Source organism: Corylus avellana, chromosome ca1 (genome assembly GCF_901000735.1).
Source record: "Corylus avellana chromosome ca1, CavTom2PMs-1.0".
NCBI lineage: Eukaryota > Viridiplantae > Streptophyta > Magnoliopsida > Fagales > Betulaceae > Corylus > Corylus avellana.
Window position 1 is genome coordinate 36,309,073 of NC_081541.1, and position 22,551 is coordinate 36,331,623.

At 34.8% G+C, this 22,551-nt stretch overlaps 2 protein-coding genes across 2 annotated transcripts in view; both read left to right on the forward strand.

Annotated features, from left to right (window-relative positions):
* Positions 1–2,785, forward strand: part of LOC132161721 (uncharacterized) — an 8,890-nt gene extending 6,105 nt beyond the window's left edge. Inside the window, exon 2 of the mRNA XM_059571906.1 lies at positions 2,409–2,785. Coding sequence (XP_059427889.1) covers positions 2,409–2,635 — 227 coding nt within the window. The 3' untranslated portion in view covers positions 2,636–2,785. The remainder of the gene's footprint in view (positions 1–2,408) is intronic.
* Positions 2,786–17,792: 15,007 nt separating this feature from the next.
* The window catches only part of LOC132171164 (bystin-like), a 4,966-nt gene continuing 207 nt past the window's right edge, over positions 17,793–22,551 (forward strand). The window contains exons 1-5 of the mRNA XM_059582410.1: positions 17,793–18,230; positions 18,818–18,941; positions 19,710–19,761; positions 20,028–20,355; positions 22,377–22,456. Coding sequence (XP_059438393.1) covers positions 17,907–18,230; positions 18,818–18,941; positions 19,710–19,761; positions 20,028–20,355; positions 22,377–22,456 — 908 coding nt within the window. The 5' untranslated portion in view covers positions 17,793–17,906. The remainder of the gene's footprint in view (positions 18,231–18,817; positions 18,942–19,709; positions 19,762–20,027; positions 20,356–22,376; positions 22,457–22,551) is intronic.

Consider the following 22,551-nt stretch of genomic DNA (forward strand, 5'->3'; position numbering starts at 1 on the left):
TTTTATTTTTTTAATACTTTTAGTTTTTTAATATTTTTATTTTTTAATTATTGATAATATTTAATAAATATTATATTATTACTTTAAAAAAATTATTTTTTTATTGCCCAAAACAACCCCAAACTAGGTCGTTTTGGGCTACCTACCGCACCAAAGCGAGATCCTAATTTTACAAGTTAGGTATTTCAGTCTTTCCGCGCTGTTCCCAGCAGCTGTTTAGTTGGGCTTTAATATCCGAGATCTATATAAGACATCATTAATTTTTCCTGAAGTCACAAAAAATTTTTGTAGGTAGAGGCTTATATAAGGCATGCATTAATGTTTTCAGAAGTCAGTGAGAAGCAGCGTAGGTTGAGACCTATGTACGTTATGTACTGATATTTTCACAGGGCAATTAAAGATATGGAGAAACACAGCTGCTTGTTTAATGCATCATGCATCTTCTCATAGGGGTGATGCTAAAAAACATTAGTATGATTCTAGGTTGATCTTCTTCTTTTTTTCCAAAAAAATTTTTCTTTCTACTTTCCGTTTATGTTGTTCCAACCCTTTTACTCGGATTCTTCCAGCCCTAAATACTAAAATCCCAGCCCAAACATGACCTATGGACCTAATCTGTACTGATCTGGATAAGACCCATCAGTATCCTCTAAATCAACTCCAGAATTCTTAGATTCTTTGTTGTTAGGTGCTAAACTATAGGATCCTGCGTCATGTGCCGTACTGTTGCCGCTTCAAATAAAATCATTATGAACTAAAATCTTTGAATGTGTGTGGTTTTCGTTATAGATGGAGTTTGCTGCCACTTTATTTCATTTTTATTTTCTTTGAATCGGATAGTCGACTTTGGCAATGAGTGGATATCTGGAGCAGAGAAATAAGAAAATGGATGTTTCTACTGCTGGTGTTTTCAAAATTCAAAAGTTTGGTTTGGTGTGGGAGGGGCGGGGTTGAGTTGTCCTATGAAGGGTGCACATGGGTCTGTATTGGACTATTGGCTCTAATCTTCATGTATCAGCTGACACAGGGTAGCCTGACAGTAACCAGATTTAGAAAGTTCTATAGCTGACCACAATTGAGATTCCCGACTTCAGTGCAAATTCTGGACAAAATTTCTTTTGCTGGTGTGTAATGTAGAGTAGGTACAGGAACAAAATAATACTGTTCCTTCACAATGCAAGTTGGCCATAAATTAATTTCCATATTCAAATGCGTTTGAATGGAGAGAAATAGAAAAGTTATTGAAAACAGGAAATGTAATATGAGAGCAAAATGTTTTCTTATATTTATTTTTATATTGACTGGCATATTTTTCATTCCTTTTTTTTTTCCTTTTTATTTATTTTTATCTTTTTTCTTTGCAAGGAGCCTTTTGGGCGCCCCCCCCCCCCCCCAAATGCCAAGCACACACACACACACACTCCTTGCATGTCCAGGGCTTTGGCCTTTTTAAAATTCCACAGGATAAATTTAGTGCAGATTGTGGAAGAGTTCATTACTAGGATGTCCATTGAGAAATCGGTATCAATTGAATCAATTTATGCATGCAAAGTTTTAAATTCAAAAGTGAATTTTTTACCAAGAATGCCTCAGCCTAGATAGAGGGTAAAAGTTCTCTTCGGTCCCAAGTATGCTGTTATACATCTCATTATCCCCAAACAAGTCAAAATTGTTGTAGCATACTGGGTTGCCTTGGCGTCAAGATTAGCATCAAAGTTCTCCTTCAGGATCGAATCGATGTTGTTTTTCTTTCCTCCATTGAAGGGCATTCCTTAATATTTCAAAAGCTTCATTGGCATTGAACTCTCTAGCCCTCAAGAACTTCAGTAGTATATCACCACTGCCATTATCTCCTTTACTAGGCAGTAATAGGAACTTCCCCCCAATAGGTATTATCCTTTTCTTCCTCAATAATCACATCAGTGTTTTTCCTTACACCTTCTGTGAGTTTCTTCTTTTCTTCAACTTCTGTGAGGTAAATGGTGAATAGGTTGGCATGGGTCTCAGGTTCTCTCATAAAATTTCTAGCATTCTGACAGTAGTAGAACATGTTTGATGGCATGGGATTTCATTTTTAGGTTGCCTGCATAGTGATTGTTGCAATTCATATCTAGAACTTTTATAAGCACTAGGTTGCTAGCAAGGAGCCATATGATCATTTTTCTTAATGAGAGAATAAAGGCATATTACAACTAGGACTAGTTGAACCTATATCCTAAGAGTTTCTATATAAACTATGAAATTATAGCGTTGAGATGAAATGACATAAGAATTATTTATTTGTTATTCAGATCTGCTGCTATTCATTACATGTATTTCTTTTCTGGCCTAATCTGGTTTGATAAGTTCAAGTAGCAAGGTGTTGTAGTTGACTTTTTCTTTGCCCTTGTTATTTCTTTCTGTTTTAGGCCATGGAAGAAGTGTTGCTGTCATGTGTGCTCTATTAGTGGCTCTAGGCGTGGTGGAAGATTGGAAAAAGGCCGAAAGGCTAATCCAAGAAAGACGCCCTTATATTCGGATGAACGCACTCCATCGTGAGGCCCTAGAAGAATGGTCAAAAGACCGAATATCTTCTCCTATGAAGAGCAGAGAAAGGGTTATAAGTCCAGTAATTCTGTCCAACTCTTCTGGTTAGACTGCTAAGAAAAATGAATGACATGCTCCCTTCATCACATTAACTATTATTTTGTATTCCACAGGAAACATCCATCTCTTGCATATGAATTACTGGTATCACTTTGATTCTAATTTGATTGTGTGTTATGAAAAATTCAAATTTTAATTATGTCATGGCTAACCAACTGAGAAGAATCTATTATGTGATCTGAATGTTAACTTCAATTTTATGTGTGGCTCTACTATTCATCTGAACGTGTTCTTTTTTTCTTTCTTTTTTATTGGATGATTGAGTAATTTTTATCCTTATTAATACCCCCAAGAACAGCAAAGCTCAGCATTTCTAGCAGTAAACCGAAACTTGCCTTTTGTCCAATGCTTAACTCCCAATGAATTTGCTGCAAAATTTGCTCTTCTGTACGAGGATGACCAGCATGTCTGATTTCATTTCTGTTCCTCCACAAGTTGTAAATTGTAGACCCAAAACCAAGTCCACAAGTATTAGCTTCTAAAGTTTTCTTCTTCCAATGATTTAACATCTGCCCATCTAATAGGAGGATTCAAAACACCACTCTCAACTCAAAAAAAAAAAAAAGAAAACAAAACAAAGCACCACTCTATATCATCTGAACATGTTCAACTTCAACTAATGATTATGTGCCACAATTATCCTAATTTTTTTTTTTTTTTACAAAAAAAAAAAAAACACTTACGCCAATAAAAAAAAAAATTAATTATTTAATTCATACTTTAATGCTTCATTATAACTCACTTCTCCTATGAGTACTTAATTTGATAAAAAATAATAATAATAATAATAAAATAAAATAAATTAAAAATTTTTTTAAAAAAAATCATTTTTATCATTTCTTTTTGTTATACCAACTATTTATAAAGAAAAAAAATTATTTATCAATTGGAAGTTTTATAGTCTGAAAAAATGTAGAATTCCTAACTGTAAGAGCCATGTGCATTATGCAGGTCAATCCTTCTTCTTCCATTTCTCTCTTTTATTTATTTATTTATTATTATTATTTGTCTTTAAGTTTTGCAAACTCATGCTGTATCAACAATTTCAAGCCCAGTTTAAAATCTCATGCAGCAATGCCCATTCGTTTCAGTAGTTGGGCCTCTCTCGCGGCAATATCCACATAAATGGCTCTTACAACTGGTTCTAAATGATACTGTAGTGACTCAAACAATTAATTAAGCTTGGGTAGCTTAGTAAGAGTGTTAATTTGAACTTTGAGTCACTAGGAACAGTTGAAAGGGCATTTTGAAAATTTTGGACTTTTTGACTGAACATTTGCAAGGGGGACCACACAAACGTTTGCCTGCATATAGTACACGAATGTACGCGTGGGGACCGGCCGAACGTTCGTTGACTTTTGGTTGACCACTGGATAACGCCCGAACGTACGATGCAACCTTTAAACAGCTGGGTAAACAGTACGCGAACGTTCGCTGCTTTTCAAAACTACCCCTGCAGCGCTCATAGCTTTTTCCACCTATAAATACCCTACCCCTATCGACCCTTAAGCCGTATTTTCGCTCTTGTGTCCTCTAGAATCTATGTGTGAGTGTTTTTGTGCATTTTGTGAGTTCTTGGAGGAGAAGAAATGGTTTCTTGGAGGCCTTACTTCAATGAGGTAACCTTCAACACCTAAGTTTATCTTTATAGTTGTTATCATGCTTTTCTAGTTAAACTTAGCTATTGGTTTGAACTTCTAGCAAGGTTATGTTTTTAATCTTGGCCTAAGCATCTCATTCTCGTTGAGCGTATTTTCTTATACATAGAGACATTGTTTTTGGGATAGGAGGTGCTAGAAATCCTTTTAATAGCCCTAGGACAGTTTAGGAGGTCTAGGAGGATGTTTGGACCAAATGAGGTTCCACTTAAACCTTCTGGTCGAACATTCGGCCAAGAGACCGAACGCTCGCCCAAAAGTGCTCCAGGAGAACGCCACTTGGGCCAGTCGTTCCATAGCTCCTGTTTTCATGTCTTAGGTTTGTTCCAGTTTGGACTTAGGACTAATGTTAGGTTTTCCACAGATTTGGAGAACCCGAAACCTTTGGAGGACTTTTCGGAGTATTTGTATGACTGAGGTGAGTTCTAACTCACATAATGCTTGCCATTTATTTTCCAGCATTGCACAACTATTTTGTGTACCAAAACATGCATATTTTCAACTCTTACAATATACACTTTGCTGCACCATGAACTCTATTTTTTATGAAAATGTGCTACTTAACAAGATAATGACATTGAGATTTGTAAAAGCATGCATGTAAAATACGGATAAGATTAATTGCATCGTATGACATGGTACATCGGTATATGCGGGATAACGGCCATGGGCTTACTATACATGTTAACCTTATGGTCAAATGTGTGTGTGTTATAAGGGCCTTGGATCCAATAATTATTCGTAATCGGCGCAGCCATTGCCTAATGGTTGGTCACTACAAGACAATATCATTAGTAGCATGGGCCACCCGAGGTCGGACTTGGTTGGGCTGCTAGTGTTATGGACAATATTGTACAATGGTTGGGGCACCGACATTGTATTACAAGTCCCTTAGGACAGTGCCAACCCTGTTGAGAATGGGTAATATTTCGGGTAAACCATATTATTGAACTATCACTATTTCTCATGATTATAAACATGTACTATATCTATATTGCATTCATGGATAACTGTCATGCTTAAAATGTTGCATACTTTACTAAATAGAATGAGTAATGATACAGGTTACGCGGCGTGCGTGAACAGTAATGCACACCGCTGACGTGGCATATGCCACGTCATTTCCCCACATTTAAAAAAAAAATTAAAAACGCGTCAAAGCCCATTCCCCAACAAAAAGCATTCCCACGGCCATTTTCCCCCAAATTTTTCCCCAAACCCATTCAAAATCGCATACCCCTCTCTCAAAATCGAGTAATGCTTGGCGCAAGGGAACGATCCGGTGGAAATCCGGAGTTGCCTAAGGAGCCGCCGTCAAACATCCGGTGCTTCTCTCCCCACGCTCTTCTCTCTCTCTCGGCAACACCCGCTAAACAACACGGTTTGCATTTTCACTCTTTTCCGATCTTTGATTTTTTGCCCATTGCTTGCTCAAATTTCTTAGATGATGGGATCTATTTAATCTGTGTATTTTTAAGATATAGTGGTGGTTGTTTTGTTTGATTTCCAAAATGGGTAAAATTTTAGAGCTTTGAAGTTATGAATTTGAAACGAAATTTGGTTTTGTTTTCAGCTGTTGATAGGGCAGAGTTCTGCAGATATGGAGGAAGAATGTGAAGCATTTCTGCCTTTCTCTTTCTTTTTCTTTTTTTAAACTTCAACTTGTTCTCGAAGAGAACCACTAGCAATTTTTTTTTTTTTTTTTTTTAAACTAGTTTCCAAAGAGTTTTTTTTACCAGATCGGTTTGTGGAGATGTTTCTATTTTCGGTTTTTTTTTTTAATTTTTTTTTTATGTGTTTTCTCTTTGGTGGTTGGTTTTTGGTGTCAATTCGATTGTTTCCAGGATAGAATGAACAAAAAATCTTGAGCATTCTTCATGACAAATAGATTTAACACATGGGTGATGTGCTATTTTGGTTCAAATATAGATAAATTCAGAGAGCGTTTTGTTTGCTAGGTTGAAAGTTCTCTAATTCCTCTTTCAAATTCTGTACTTTCTTTGATTTCAGCCACCCTTTTGTTTGCTGGTTTTGAATTTCTCTAATTATCTTTTACATTTTGCTAATTTGAGATTGATTGAGTGGCGCTTCAATCTTGGGCAAATAAGATAAATTTGATTTGGTGAAATTTAAATTTAGAAACTTGCTTAAATGGGCGTCAATCTTGGGCAGTTATGAGGAGTCGGATTTGGTCGAATTCAAATGAGAAAATTTGTTTATTTAAAGAGAAATCACATGAGGAGAAAGGAAGCTGAATCTTATTTGGAATTATTTCCATGTTGGGAGGCCTGGCTACCTCGAATCAACCATAAATATTTCCTGCCATTAATGTTCATCTATTTAATATTTATCTATTTAATATTCTTGTGTTAATGAGGCCTGGCTAAATATTTTATCATTTATCTTCATATATCTATTGTAACCATTCAGTTCTATAATAAATATCTTCATTGTCATTGTCTTTTCCAATTACAATCTGCACTATTCTATATATTTTTCATTGTCTGTTATAATTACAGCCATAAAAAAACAAAAAACACGGTTTGCATTTTCACTCTTTTCCGATCTTTGAGTTTTTGCCCATTGCCTGCTCAAATTTCTTAGATGATGGGATCTATTTAATCTGTGTATTGTTAAGATATAGTGGTGGTTGTTTTGTTTGATTTCCAAAATGGGTAAAATTTTAGGGCTTTGAAGTTATGAATTTGAAACGAAATTTGGTTTTGTTTTGTTTTTTAAGAGACGAAATTTGGTTTGAAATGAAATTTGGTTTTGTTTTTAGCAGTTGATAGGGCAGAGTTTTGTAGAGCTTCTATTGGTTTTCCAATTTGTTAACCCAACTAAGCAAAGTCTTAGCCCATCTACTTTGAGTCAGAATTGATTCCATCTTAACTTCTTTGCAGATAAGTGTGCTGGGCGGACGCACGATGTTGATGACAAGAGATCCACATCCTCCTTGAAATATGCCTTTTCCACCTTAAATTGGTCATTTGATGTGTATCATGGAAATCTCAGCTTTCTTATAAATTAGTTTGTCAGATCAGCACTAAAAGCTTGGAGTTTGAGTTATTACATCTTGTAGTTGCCAAACGAAGGGCGATCCCTCATTTTTCAGCTACAGGGGAGTCTGCTGCAACATTAGATGATCACAGCTATTGGTGCCCTCCACACTTATTAAGTTCAAACTCAAGTTGAAATTTGTAGATTTGAGAAATTGATGTAAACGAAACTTAGTTCATAAATGGGTTGTGCTACTCTTTCTCATGAATTGTTCCCCTGAATGATGTAGAACTTTATTGCGGCATTCTCTTGAATTGTAATTTTTTTGGTTGTTTGTTGTACTTTGAACCTTTGAGGATGATGACAGAAGAATAATTTATGTACATTTTATGGTTGCATTATACAAGTTTGTTTCATATTTTATTAAGTTTGTGTCACAAGCCTCGGATACCTAATTGCAAAAAATATTTGCTTAAAGCTTTGTTCTTTCTATTGAAAGAATTTCATCTCTTGTTGAAATAAGAACCTAATTTCTTGATGTCTGCTCATTTAGGTTTTTTTTTCCATTTTCTGTACACGGCATAAGAGAATCTGAAATTGTGCAATCATGTGGTCAGAATAGATGAAATACACCAACAACCCATTAGCTTGAAACAAGACAAATTCTATAATAAAAATGATTACAAAAAAAATGTAAAAATTGTCAGCTTTACAAAAATTTTCTCAGTAACATCTAGATAAACCAATCAATTACATCAACACGACACTGAATTATCCCAGCTATTACATCTCGCTAACATCAAATCTTTGGTATGCAGCTTTGGTATGCAGGTGGTTGTGAGGAGCTTAGGGGCTGGGATGCAGTTGCCTTTGAAGAACCTGCATGTTGCACTATCCTACATCAATCAATCTCAAATTAGCAAAATGTAAAAGATAATTAGAGAAATTCAAAACTAGCAAACAAAAGGGTGGCTGAAATCAAAGAAAGTACAGAATTTGAAAGAGGAATTAGAGAACTTTCAGCCCAGCAAACAAAAGGCTCTCTGAATTACAGTCTACTTGCCGTGGTTAGGCTCAAACAATACCATTCCTTGATGTGCTGAAAAACATCAATATCTTTTGCATTATATTTTTCGTTGTAGTTAAGAGTAATGTAGAGACATTTTTCTGGTTTTATATGATCTAAGAGCAATCATGAGAAGTGCTATCCCTAGCTCAATGCCCCTCCTCCCCAATAAGAATGGGGTGGAGGGTGAGGTCATAGATACAAGACCTGTTGGGTGCATAATAACTTATCAATAACTGCAAAGTAAAAAAGAAAAAAGTACATCCAATGAAGCTTTACTGAGCAAGATGTTGGGAAACTATGAAATGATATAGTTATAATGAGGATGTCAAGGCGGAGGACAATTTGAGGAGTTATGAAAGATGGTATAAAATATAAAAGAATGATGAAGAGATTAAGATTAGCTTTAATTACATTGTAGAATGATAGCGCACTTATCTAAAGTTGGTATGAGTTAAGGGTTTTTGGAAGGAAAACATAATTTTGAAGGACGTTGCTTAGACTAAGTTAGAATAATTTAGTCCTATGATAAAGAAATGGCTCTTGACTAGTAGAAAGGAAATTAGGGTTCATGTTGTTCACGACTATAAAAAGGAACTGTCTTCAAATTGATTTATGGGAACAATGAATGAGAAATTTCTTGGTTACTATTGATATTAGTATTTACTATTGTCAATAGTAGTATTATTTACCCAATCTTGATTGTCCTTTGTAGTGTCACTAGCTTTGAAGGGTTTAGGCTGATTTCTCCAGTTATAGCTTGTGCATGTCATGTGCTGCATTGTTTAGTATATTGGAAAGGTGATTAATGTCCTTCTGGATTTTTTTTTCATGAAAATAATTTGGCTGGTTTTAGCATGATTTCAATATTGACTTATAAAAATAGCATAAAACTTTCATGACACTACAAATTTAAACCAATTTCGAAAAATCAGCCCCTAGACCTCCTTCCAATGACCAATAATAAGATCTTATGTAAAATTTGTTCCCATCCCAGTAACTTGCACCACATCAAGTAAATCAAAGTTTTCAATAGATTCAAGTAAGTCTAGCAATAAATATACAATTAATTTGATGCATATACCTCAAAATATCAAAGGATTTTCAATAGATTCAAGCTGCTTTGTCTACTGCAATATCAAACAATTTGGGTTGTAAAATTTTCAAAGTTCTTCTCCATACCTTAAGTTCTACCGAAATTGAGTTCAACTAGATTTTTGTCACTTGCCAATAAAATTAAAAAGAGTTTGACTTTAAATAGAAAAAGATCCTGGAAGGAGCTTTCATATTAGAACTCTAATCCAACTTGTACTAACAGCTTTCGTAGATGTTTCTCCGGAAGAAGCTGAGCAAAAGAGCTCTTATGAAAGTTTTAAAGATGCCAATGGAACAAGTTCGTTCAAGGATGCTCAGGTGGTAAGTATTTGTTGTTGAGCTTTTGAACGAGTTGTGATGTTTAAGTTAATGTCTTAAGGTTTAACTATTTGAGCATTTTTGAAGGTTTCTCAAAATGGAGCTGCTTCTAAGCGCATAGGTGGTTCTAAATGCTCCCAAGCTACCACTAACCCTGCCGGTTCTGAGTTGTTCCAATCTACCCGTAACTCCATTGCTTCTGAGGGGTCCCAATCTTCGGGTATGTAGTCAATTGCTTTTATTATTATTACTACTAGATTGCATTGACCATTTGCAGTCCTTCATTACATGGTTTGCTCCCTCGGTTTTATTACTAGCTTTTCTGTTATCTTCTGTTTCTAGTAAGTGTAATATCTTAAATCTATACCAGGACTTGTTTTACTGATATCATGTAGATGAGTTCTTTAATTCTAGAATTTTTTCTTAGTTCAAGATTCCTATGTGGTCTTGATGGATGGTTGTTGTAGATGGAAGTATTTGGTGTCAGGAGTAGCTGAGCGTTCACCAAAGAATTAATGGAATTTGTTTAGAGTTTAATAGGCAATCTGCTCACAAGTTTTATGTTGTGTAGTGCTAACTTCATTGAAAATATAAATATAATTTCAAATCAATATCTTAATCATCAAAGTTCTTTGAAGCAATATTAATTGAAAAACTTGGTTGGAAATGAAAGCCTATTGCAACTCAGACCCTCCAACATTAGTCATTAATGTATCTTCGAAATTAATGTTTGAATTCATGGTACAAATTTTACACTGCTTTGACATCTCTTGAAACAATTTAAGTGAATTTCCAGTGTTTTTCTATATTGATTTCATATGATATAACATGTCATTTCTGAATGTTTATTTCCTTACGCATTAACAAAGAAGGGATTTTGGCAATCCTGATTATCAAATTTTGCGATTTTAAAAATTATTCTTACCTTAAATTATGTTCGTGAACTTTTACAAATCATATATTTGACTAGTGTCGACCACCTCTGCCACATTACATCAAGCACCACCAAACCACTCTACCACTTTCCCCACCTCCACCATTTTTGTTACATCTTATTAGATTTTGAAGTCCTAATTTCTTAAGAACACAAACTAGAAGATTCTTTAAATGGGTCTCACCAATTATGCATCTTTTCAATAAAACTTTCTGCACAAACAACATATATTTAAATCCAATGGTTTATTACCTTTATTCTTCCACCTCTCTCCTTTACTCACTTGTTCAAGATTTTTTTATTTTTCTAAGCATGTAGTTATCCCAAAAACCCATTGGAATAGTCTTAATTTCTGTCTTTGTTTAATTCTGTAACAAGTCAATCTTAGTTCTGTGACCGGTTCTTTGTTAGTCAGGCTTTTCATTCTCTTCCTTCCACTCATTCACTTTCTTCTTCAGGTTCTTCCACTGCTTTGATACCACTGTGTCAAAACAGCTGCCTTCTAAACATTGTTGATGTTTTAAGCAAAATTGTTGAGTTTTAATTTTTTTGGTAGGCTGCATGGGCTTGTGTTTGAAACCAGCAAAAATCCTTTCTTCTGATCAAAGCACTAGAATTTTGAGACTCCACCTTGGCCTTTTCTTTTATTGGTAAAATACTAAAATTAACATGTACAGAGGCAGCAACAAATTTTATTTTCAGAATTCTATAAACATAAAATGAGCAATGCTATGAACAGTAAATTCTGCTTCTTTTTTTTTTTTTTTTTTTTTTTTGGTTTGGTTGAATAAGCAATTTCATTAACAAACAAACCAAGAACACATCAACAACTAATACAAGCCTGATTAACAGACTGAAAATAGCCAAATTCAGAAGGAGGCCAAAAAACAACAAACAGCAGAAAACCTCTAGCCAACACCCCAAAACAATTAAACCAAACCCTTACAGAGGGCTAAACAATAGCCTCAAATCAGAAACAAAAACCAACAAAACAGAGGAAAAAGACCCTATCCTCAAACAAGCCACATATAAAATCTACAGCAACACTCTTACAGAGGAAACATAATATCCTCAAAACCATAAACAAACCACAAAAAACCTGCAACATATCATCAACAAAACAAACTTTCATACAAGGTCCATAAGGAGCAGAGTAAATTCTGCATTTACAGCACATTCACCTCAACCCACCCATTACAATTACAATTTATGAGGATTAGTGTTCAAAGTGAAAAATTTTGCGGAGTGTGAGCTTACCACAATTTCGGGCAACAACTGATGGAGGAGTGACCGAAGGGGATTGGCCACGACTGGGGGTAGCAGCAGGTGGACGCGTGGCTGTATCTGTCGAGCTGCGGCTTGCAGAATGAACTGCTTCGGTGGCCTTCCAGGCGTTTGAAGATGGCGGACTGGGGAGCATTTTGGTTTCAGAAAAATTAGGGTTTGGGGGGAAGAGCTGAAGAGCTGCCTCTCATGGGGGAATGGGTTCCGGCTGGAGCTGATGTAAGGAAGTGGAGGTGGTCGTCTGCGGCGGTGACGGTGGGGAGGGGACAGGATGCACGGTGCCTGTGGGGGGATAAAATGGGTTGGGGAAGAAAAAGGGAGAAAGGAAAGGGGTCGGCCGGCGGCAGTGACGGTGGGGGAGAGGAGATCACGGCGCCGGTTTCGGTGGGATCATGGAGCTGGTGCCGGTGCCGGTGGAGAGAGTTTTTGGGAGAATGGGATGGAGGGAAAATGGGTTTGGGGGGAAATTTTTTGGGGTGTGGGGTCTGGGACGAACGTGTTTTAGTCTTTTAGATTTAGATTTTTCTTTTTCTTTTTTAAATGAGGGGAAACGACGTGGCATATGCCACGTCAGCGGCGTGTGTTACTATTCACACACGCCGCATAACCTATATTATTACTCAAATAGAATTCATCACTAGAATGGCATGAGTATTGTGTACGTTATTTCTCACTAAGTCTACAGTTTAGCTAGCATAGAGAAAGATGTCTTCTGACTGAATAATGGTGGTGGCCTAGGACTTGATCCAAGTCATTTTTGAGGACATAGACCCGGTATGGCTGAAATTCATGTGGATGATGGAGGAATCATACGAGTGGAAATGATTGAGATACATTTGAGGAATTATCTATCTTTACTTTGGTGATTATGCTTATGGTGTTTAGTTATTGCTTTCTATTCCTGTAATTTAAAGTCTTCCACTGTATTCTCTCACTTAGGAGAGATTAAGATTCATAAGTCTTATCCTGCGAGGGATGTAGGCTAGGAAATGACCATGGGGTAAATTACCAGTTAATTGATTTCCACAAAGAGTTACATACACAAACCTTGGGTAGAACTCACCATTGAAAATCGGCTTGCAATGGAAGGGTTCCTAAGAGCTTATATACACATGGTTAAGATTAGACTTAACCCATGTGGGACACTAGGATTGTAACATGCCACCACGTTTCACAGCCAATATCCATAGCCCCCACTCTATCGACACTAACCTGATGGTAACCATTTCTTTTTTGGTGGCTACACTTATCTATTATTATTCAATGACTTAATACTATGCTCATACATAGTACCAAGGCATTTTAATCCGACGCTATAGGTCACCTTCTCTATAACTTGACTACAAAGTCGCAACTCATTTGATCCCATACTCGACGAATTTGGTTCAATCCCATACTCGACATAGTGGTTAGCTTTGATACCAAATGATCTTCTATTACCACACATAAAACTCCCTCATAGTACCTACAAGTAATCTGGTCGATAAAACGCACGCAATGTGTCATAATTAAAATTTAGTAAGAGAAAATGTCAATATTTTATTTTGTTGTATTTAATAATGTATATGCTATTATGTCATTTAAAAATTTTAAAAAAATGTGTCAACATATTCACGATATGACATCATGCATACCATTAGGTACAACAAAATAAAAGCTCGACCATTAAATAATGGACAAAGTTTTCCGTCAAACTGGGTTGCAGGAATTTCCTTTAACCTACTATATAAAAGTGACATATGTTCATTTTTTTAATAATTAATAACATGGGATAACATGTGAGATGCATGTGAGTTTTTAATAAAATTTTGGGATAAATGCAAAATTGATCCCTTTGGTTGGCCTAATTTACAAATCACTCCTTATGGTTTAAAAAATAATTTATAGGTCCCTAGGATAGGCCAAAATAATATTTTACTCCATAAACTCATTTTCCGTTAAATGACTTAACGGAAACCGTTATATTGCCACATCACCCCCAATAAAAGTAAGACACGTGTTCTTTTTTATTTATGCTTTTAAAAAATAACAAATAAGCTTTTTCACGTCATTTTGAGGTTCTAACATATACTCCACGTCAAATTAAATAAACCTAATCCCTCTATATCTCCTATGCTGCCGTCTTCATCTTCCTCAACAATTCTTACCATCATCTTCATTTGCGTTTTCCGTTAAGACTTACATCCACACATGAATATTCCTACAAGCACAAGCACCATCTTACACATGCACACTAAGGGACAAAACAAGCCCCACAAAAGAAAAAAACAATTGCATATCTCAAAAAAAAGATCACTTTTTAAAAGATGAATCTACGGTTTACTTTTTAAAGCCACCATATTCCAACATCTATTTAACACAAACCAGAAAGCACTTGCCATAGAATAAAAACAAAAAACCCAGACACACATAGAGGGAGAGATTGTTTCCATAGAAAGCACTGTCAAAAAACGCAGATGCCTAAATCTCAAACGCAGATGAAGGTGACAGGAATAATTGTTAGGGAAGATGAAGATGGGGGCGGCAAAAGGGATATAGAGAGATTAGGTTTATTTAATTTAACGTGAAGGGTGTGTTGGAGCCTCAAAATGACGTGAAAAAACTTATTTGTCATTTTTTTAAGCATAAATAAAAAAGAACACGTGTCTTATTTTTATTGGGTGTAATATGGCAATGTAACAGTTTCTATTCAGTCATTTAACGAAAAATGAGTTCAGGGAGTAAAATGTTATTTTGGCCTACCCTAGGAACCTATAAATTATTTTTCAAAACCACATAGAGTGATTTGTAAATTAGGCCAACCACAATGACCAATTTTGCATTTATTCCTAAAATTTATTTTAACTTTTTTTCTGCTATTAAAAAAACAAGTGCATCTCGATAATAACTTCTATAGGGTTTTGGCATAAACCAAGGCCTTTGTGCCCTTTAATAAGAAGGCGACACATTAGCATGGAACACTATAACAAAAATATGGTGTTCCACTTAATCTTTTTTCTAGAATACCTAAAATAAAACACCTTCTAAATTAACTTTTTCATATTTTTCTCCAAAACCACCCTAGGGACCAACTTACTGCCGGAGACGCCGCCAGAGACAATGCTAGAGACGATGCCGGGTACGCTAATTTTGCTCTCATTCTTCCTACAAAGGAATATTAAAGGTTGATTATCACTAAAAATGAACTCACACCCAAATTTATTATATTTGTTTTTCATTATTTATTCACACTGTATTGGCAAAAAGGAAAGGGAAGGGAAGGGAAGGGAGAAGGAAACAAAAAAAGAAAAAAAAAAAAAAATTAGAAACAATAGCTGATCATATGCATATTCAAAAATCTCTCCAGCCACACGTTTCTCTTGCCCTCCTTTCCTTTTCTTTCTCTTTTTCTTGCCCAAAACTACAAGAGAAATAAATATATTAATATAATTCTTTTTTTATTTTTGGTTATAGGAATATCTCCGGCAAATAACACAGCTTTGTGCATAAAAATCTCGCTACTGATCAGAAAAATTAATCATAACTTCAATCTCCGGCTTTCTTTGTCGTCTCCGGCGGTAGGTTGGTGGTTGGGGTGGTTTTGGAGAAAAATATGAAAATATTATTTTCGAAGGTGTTTTGTTTTAGGTATTTTAGAAAAAAGATTAAGTGGAACACCATTTTTTTGTTATAGTGTTCCACGCTGATGTGTCGCCTTCTTATTGGAGGGCACAAAGGCCTTGGTTTGTACCAAGATCCTATATAAGTTATTCTCGTGCATCTCACAGGTTCAAGAGACATATGTCACTTTTATAGAGTAGGTTTAAGAAAATTTTTCCAACTCAGTTTGACAGAAAATTTTGTCCTTAAATTCCTTATTTTTGACCCATATGCATGCAAATCTTTTTTTTTTTTTTTTGAGAATTTTGGAAATCTAATAACTAAATTCATATTAATCTCAAAAATAAGGAGGACGATGGCTAAACCTAGGATTTGGATCCTAACAATTCCATAGTAAGAATCTTAAAATTATTATCATGGGTTTTTTTTTAATTTTTTTTAAATTTTTTTTAAAATAAATCATCTGAATATTTATTACTTAAGTAAGATTTAATAAATAAAAAATTTAAGACTTTTTAAAAGTAGGAAATATTAAAATTATCCTATTATAAATTTTTTCCTTTTTAAGGGATCCTAATCCTATTATAAATTGAGGAATGATATAGCCCCAATTTAAAAAATAAAAAAAAAATTGAAAAAGTTTCTGAAGCAATAATTTTTATTTTGGTCATTTTTTTATTTGGTATTTAAAATATATATATATATATATATATATATATATATATTTCTTCATAATAATGACCATTTTTTTAACAAAAATAATTGGCAATTATTATGAACAAAAATACAATTTTTATTTTTTTTTAAATACCAAATAAAAGAATGACCAAAATAAAAATTATTGCTTCATATACTTTTTCAATTTTTTAAATTAAAAAATAAGGAAAAAGTTTCTGAAGCAAAGTACAATTTTTATTTTAAAAAAAAAAACAAAATAAAGAATAACCAAAATAAAAATTATTGTTTCAGACAATTTTTTATTTTGTTATTTTGTTATTTTTAAATTAAAAAATAAGGTAAAAGTTGGCACTAAGTTGAGCAAAATAATTGGGCCTTTAACATCTCTTCTCTGAGGAATGATACAATCCCAACTTGGGGCCAACTTGGCGTCAACTTTTTTCTTATTTTTTTAATTTTAAAAAATAACAAAATTAAAAAATTGAAAAAGTTTCTGAAGCAATCATTTTTATTTTGGTCCTTCTTTTATTTGGTATTTTAAAAAATATATATATATTTTTTCATAATAATGACAATTTTTTAAAAAAATTGGCAAAACACAATGCTCACCATATCAAGATAGATTTGAGCAAAGATAGATCAGGTTTCTCAGTCTAATCACTTAGATAATCTAATTGAGCTTTGGTGATTTAATTTGATTGAATTTGCTATATGAAATTAGTTTTTTTTTTTTTTTCATTTATTTAATTGTCAAAGAATTAAAATTTGAAATACTCTTACACTTTATTCTGACAATAAATCCATAATTAGACGAAGGCATCGTGGTCGATGAGGAATGGCTGTGGATTCTGTTGCCTGCACTTCTTCTTCGCCATTTTGATCGAACACCAGCCAAAACCCTTACTACCGATGGCTAATCAAAAACCATAACAAAACCCTTTTGTTTTAGCACACGCCAAGTGCCAATCTAGTTTCATATAATTTGGGTAAAGTTCATATACCCTTTAAATTACGACTTAATTGACAATATCTTCTAAATTTTCAATTGTGACAATGTCCTCTCTAAATTATCAAAAATTATCAATATTCTCCATAATAACGAAACTACCCTTAATAAAATAAAAAAAATAAATACTAAAACTTTAAAAAAAAACCTAAAACTAACAAAAAAAAAAAAAAATTCCAAACGATGGCCAAGTTTAAAAATTAGAAAAAGAAATCAATTTTATAAGAAAAAAATTAAAAAAATTCGATTTTTCTTTTATAAAAATTGAAAATTTTCCTTTTTTTAAATGAAAATGTCAGTTAAAAAAAATTTAAAATAAAAAATCTTTTTTTTTTAATTAAATTTTTGTTTTGTTTTGTTTTTTGTTTTTTTTTTTTTTATAATTTAAAATTATTTTTTTTTCTCAAATTTATGGGAGTATTTTTGTGAGAAATTTAAAAGGACATTTCTATCTTTTTCCTAATCTTGAGAGAGACATTGATAATATTTGGAAGAATATTCACCATATTGGCACGTGGTGTCAACTCCCATGCGCTAAAACAAAAGTGTTTTGTTTTACACAGAGATAGCCGTTTTAGGGTTTTTGATCAGGTGATAAGGGTTTTGGCTGTGTTCGATCGGATGGCGAAGAAGAGGAGCAGGCAACTGAATCCGCAGCCATTCCTCGCAGACGACGATGCCTCCGTGGCATCGAAGAAGCGGTCGAAAGCGCCCAAGCAGCACCAGGCGGAGGAGAAGCTGATATCGTCGGGCATGAGCTCCAAGATACTGAAAGAAGCCTTGACTCAACAGAGAGAGATTCAAGACGAGGCGGAGGGGCGAGACCCTAACGACAGCAACTCATTGGTTTTCGCTCAAGGATTCACTGAGGCCGAGGAAGTACAAGATGACATCGATGAGTTTACTGGGTTCTCTGAAACTCAGAGCCAATTTGGCGCCTATGATGTGAGTGCTTTTAGTTTATAATGTGTGGTTACTGGGAATCTGTTGGAAAAAAGAAGTGGAAATTTTGGATTGTGGATTTTAAGTTTTTTTTTCGTGTCAGAACGGAAGAACAATCTAGTTTTGTAGGTAGAGTGAGATTCGAGCTTGTATTTTCCTCTGTAAATTGTTATTATATTTTATTTTCTAATTTTCAGTTTCTGCTATTGAGAAACTATGGCATGAAAAAAGAGGAGATTGAGGGTTTGAATTTGAGCTTTTGTCCATTGAGGTCTCACGGCCAAACTACGTCACTGACCCCAGAGTGGTGTATTGGTTGTTATTAATTTTTGAAAACTACCCTTTAAGAATCTAAACTCTTATATTTTTTTCCCTTAAGTTTTTCTTTGTGGCTTGGGCAATCATCATTCTAGGAATATGAATAATTAATACGGCATCATATAATTTGATACTCTTGTGGGTGAGTGATACCACTAGCTTACATCATTAAAGATCAATTTTTCTTTCCCCTCATGGAAGTTTCTATAGGAGTCTTCAATTTGATATTAAAGCCCTCAATCTCTTGTTTTTTTTTTTTTTTTGTCATGCAGGAGATTGATGAAGAGGATGAGAGAGTATTGGAGGCATTCTTAAGAAAGGATGCGGGTCCCCAGTGTACTCTTGCCGATATCATTGTTGAAAAAATTAAACAGAAAGATGCAAAGGCTGCTTCAGGTTGATATATTTCTTTTAATTTTTTTTTTTTTTTTTTTGGGGATTGTTCATCTATAAGTGATTAAGGGTTCGATTGATACACTGTAACGATGAGTACTTATTATAGAATAGGAATTCGTATTACGAGGAATACAAGAAGTTGGAATGGAATGACCATTCCTATTCATTTGTTTGGTGACAACACAAGAATGACCAAATTTTCTAAATGGAATCATATTTCAACCAAATTTCTGAGACTAATAAACATAATATAAGAATAACACTCTCCTTCTCCTGGTTGGCGCCACCCCCAACCATCGCAGGGTTGGTTGTGAGCACCAGATCCAAGCCTTTTGATGGTTGTGGCCACTGAATGGCATGCCGGGAGTGGCCTTGGCTACCCATGAGGTTCGGTTGGGGTGACCGACCACCCATTGTGAAGACCAGAATGAAAATGACGAATGGTTTTTTGGGATATTATTTTTAGCGCTATTCCATTCTTGGAGGAATACCTATTTCCTACCTTTTTGAGAGGAATGATTATTCCTCATTTTAGGGGGGAATTAACTATTCCAAGTAATGGTGGCACAACCAAATAATGGATTAGGTATTTCATAAGAATAGCTATTCCATTTCTGGGCCTATTCCTGTGTACCAAACGTGTCCTAAGTGAATCTTATAAATAATGTCGTTTAGAGGTCAGATTTTTTTTTTTTTTTTTTTGATTTATTTACCATTATTGTTCAGTTGTCATTTTCTTCTTTACTCATTCTATTTATTTTATTGCAGAAATGCGACCGTTGCCTAAATTGGATAGCTCCATCATCGATTTATACAAGGGGTATGTAAGCAATGTATTTTCTTGTTATAAGATTGCATCACATCGAAATATCTTATATATGATAAGGGCAATGCTCATTTATGTTCCCTTTTTGAGTTTAACTTATATTGATTTTTATTGACTATTTAAATCTTAAAATGTTTTTGTTTTCATAAAAAGTGCCGTTGCTATCATGCCTGAAATCTGTGGTCGAAATACATATATTTTTTAAAGAAATCTTATTCTAAATGACAAATTTATTGAACATGAGTACACATACTATGCAGAGTTGGCAAGCTTCTTCGTAGTTACACAGCAGGCAAAATACCCAAAGCATTCAAACACATCCCTTCAATGCAACTTTGGGAGGACGTCCTATATCTGACTGAGCCTGAGAACTGGTCACCAAATGCTCTGTATCAATCCACAAGAATTTTTGCTTCTAATTTGGGTGCAAAGAAGGCAGAACGCTTCTACAGACTAGTTTTACTCCCACGGGTGAGAGAAGATATTCGGAAGAATCAGCGGCTTCATTTTGCTTTATATCAAGCATTGAAGAAGTCACTCTACAAACCTGCCGCATTCTTCAAAGGAATATTGTTCCCTCTATGTGAGGTACACAATCTTTAACCTATATTTACGAATTTTTGCTGTTCTTTAAAGTTCACTATCCAAAATTATGTTGAATGTGCTGATATATGTGCTTCATTATTCAAGATTTACTGTTGAACTTGGCGTACAAACTGTGGACGCTTGTGCATAGTTTTTTTTTTGAGACATGGCTCCTCCACTGAAGCTTGACCCGTTAGTTTGTTGGGTGAATATCTGTTCTCCATGCTAATGGTTAATTTGAAATGGATTTTTTGGCTTTTATAGGAAATGCCTTTTCTCCATTGCTTTTTTTTTCCATGGTGGTTACTTTATCCTTTGATGGAAAAATTGTCTTCTTGTCTTCATGCATACTTGTTAGTTTAAGAGGCATATTCCTGTAATTTTAAAGCCATCTTGTATGAATATCTTTATGCTAAAGGGAATTATTTGAAGTCCTTTATTTCTTTGTTCTTCATAGTGCCTGCGACCTTTGAATATTTCACTTCTGTGATGCAAATCTTCAGCTAATCCATAATTTTTTGTTTCGGCATTTACCCATGCTATAGTGCAATCATTTGATGTCTATCTCACCGAAGAGTATAAGCGGTTGACCACACGGTATTTTCAGTCAGTTCAGTTTTCATATCGGAGCAGTTAAGGATACCAATGCTGATTTGTATAGCGGTGGTGTGGGTTTATTGATAAACACCTAGGAAGCCCCTGGGACACGGATAAGATACTATACGTATATGGTTAGGTTATGGGTATTAGGAAAAATTATGACATGATACAGAGAGACACATTAATTATGATATGCTCGGTGTCTGATGGGTTGTATAAAGATGTACATTTTATTTATTTATTTATTTGCACCATCACCATTACTATTAGGAAAATTTTGAAATCTCTTAGCCATGCTATTTGTGAAGGGAATGCATGCAATTTGGCTTTCTCTGTATTATTTCATATAATTGCAGTGTGTTAGAGGTTGAATACTTTAATTCCTTAAAATGGGAATCAGGTGCGAGATGATAAAAACTAGCTTGCGTTTTGAAGCATAGATATTTCCACTGATACCTAATCTTCTGTTTTCTTAGAATTCAATCCTCACGACCACTTATTAATTGGAGGATACTTAGTATCATGTTGTCTTTCACTTCAATGTTTGTGCTCTTTAGACTTTGTTACTTAATTGATGCTTCTTTTTTGATAAGTAATTATTGCTTCCCTTGACCATTAAGATGAATATGTACTGTTGCAATTTGTTTCTTTGCTGTCTCTGGCGTTTCAGATATTGGTATGTGATTGTTATTACGTACATTTACCATTCTTTATGTCTCTGCTCTGGTGTACCAAAGTTCTAGGGTCAAATCAAACCTTAATCAAGCTTGTGGATTATGAGATGGGGGAAGGGTTGCCATCAATCGTGTATCCTAGGGTTTGAGCTTCATTTATAGAAAGTGTACACATGTTTCAAACTTATGTATTTCTACTAATCTAGTTTAAAATCATTTTATAAACTAATCTAGAAATGGAAGGCCAGTGTAGAGAAGGCTGATTAATTTAGCTTTGGACAATCACATGGTTATGTGAGCTGCAGGGGAAATAGCCTTTGTACAGTCATAAATTTTCACTGTTTAGATTTTAATCATTTTTTTTTCTGCAACATAGAGCGGGTGCCCAGTCGGGGGTGGTGGAGTTATTGGCTAGTTGGAGTGACCGGTTTTGGTAGTGACTGTAATTTAGAAGCCTGGAGGATGGCTCCCATTGCGTGATGCGGTGCATTTAGAGAGAATACAATTCCTGAAATTTTGAAGGTTCTGAGAGAATGGTGGTAGAGTTGAAATATATTTTGTTCAAAGCTCTTTATGGGTCATGGTTGCTATCAACAGTTTCTGCTTTGCTAACTTTGTAGAATTTCTGGATTTGTGTTCCTTTTCTTCTCCCTAAGTGGGTGTTTCTCTTGAATACTTTGTGTACTTGGATTGTGCCCCTTGACCCTTTAATAAGATTGAATTACTTATCAATTTTTTCTTGACATGCAGTCAAGGACTTGCAATCTTAGGGAAGCTGTCATCATTGGGAGCATTATACAGAAGGTCTCCATTCCTCCACTTCATTCAAGGTATGGTGGAGATCTATGGACACAAAATATTAATCAATGGACTGATAAAGTGTGGGGATACTGCCTGTATTTTCTACCTTGTGGGACAGGTGGGG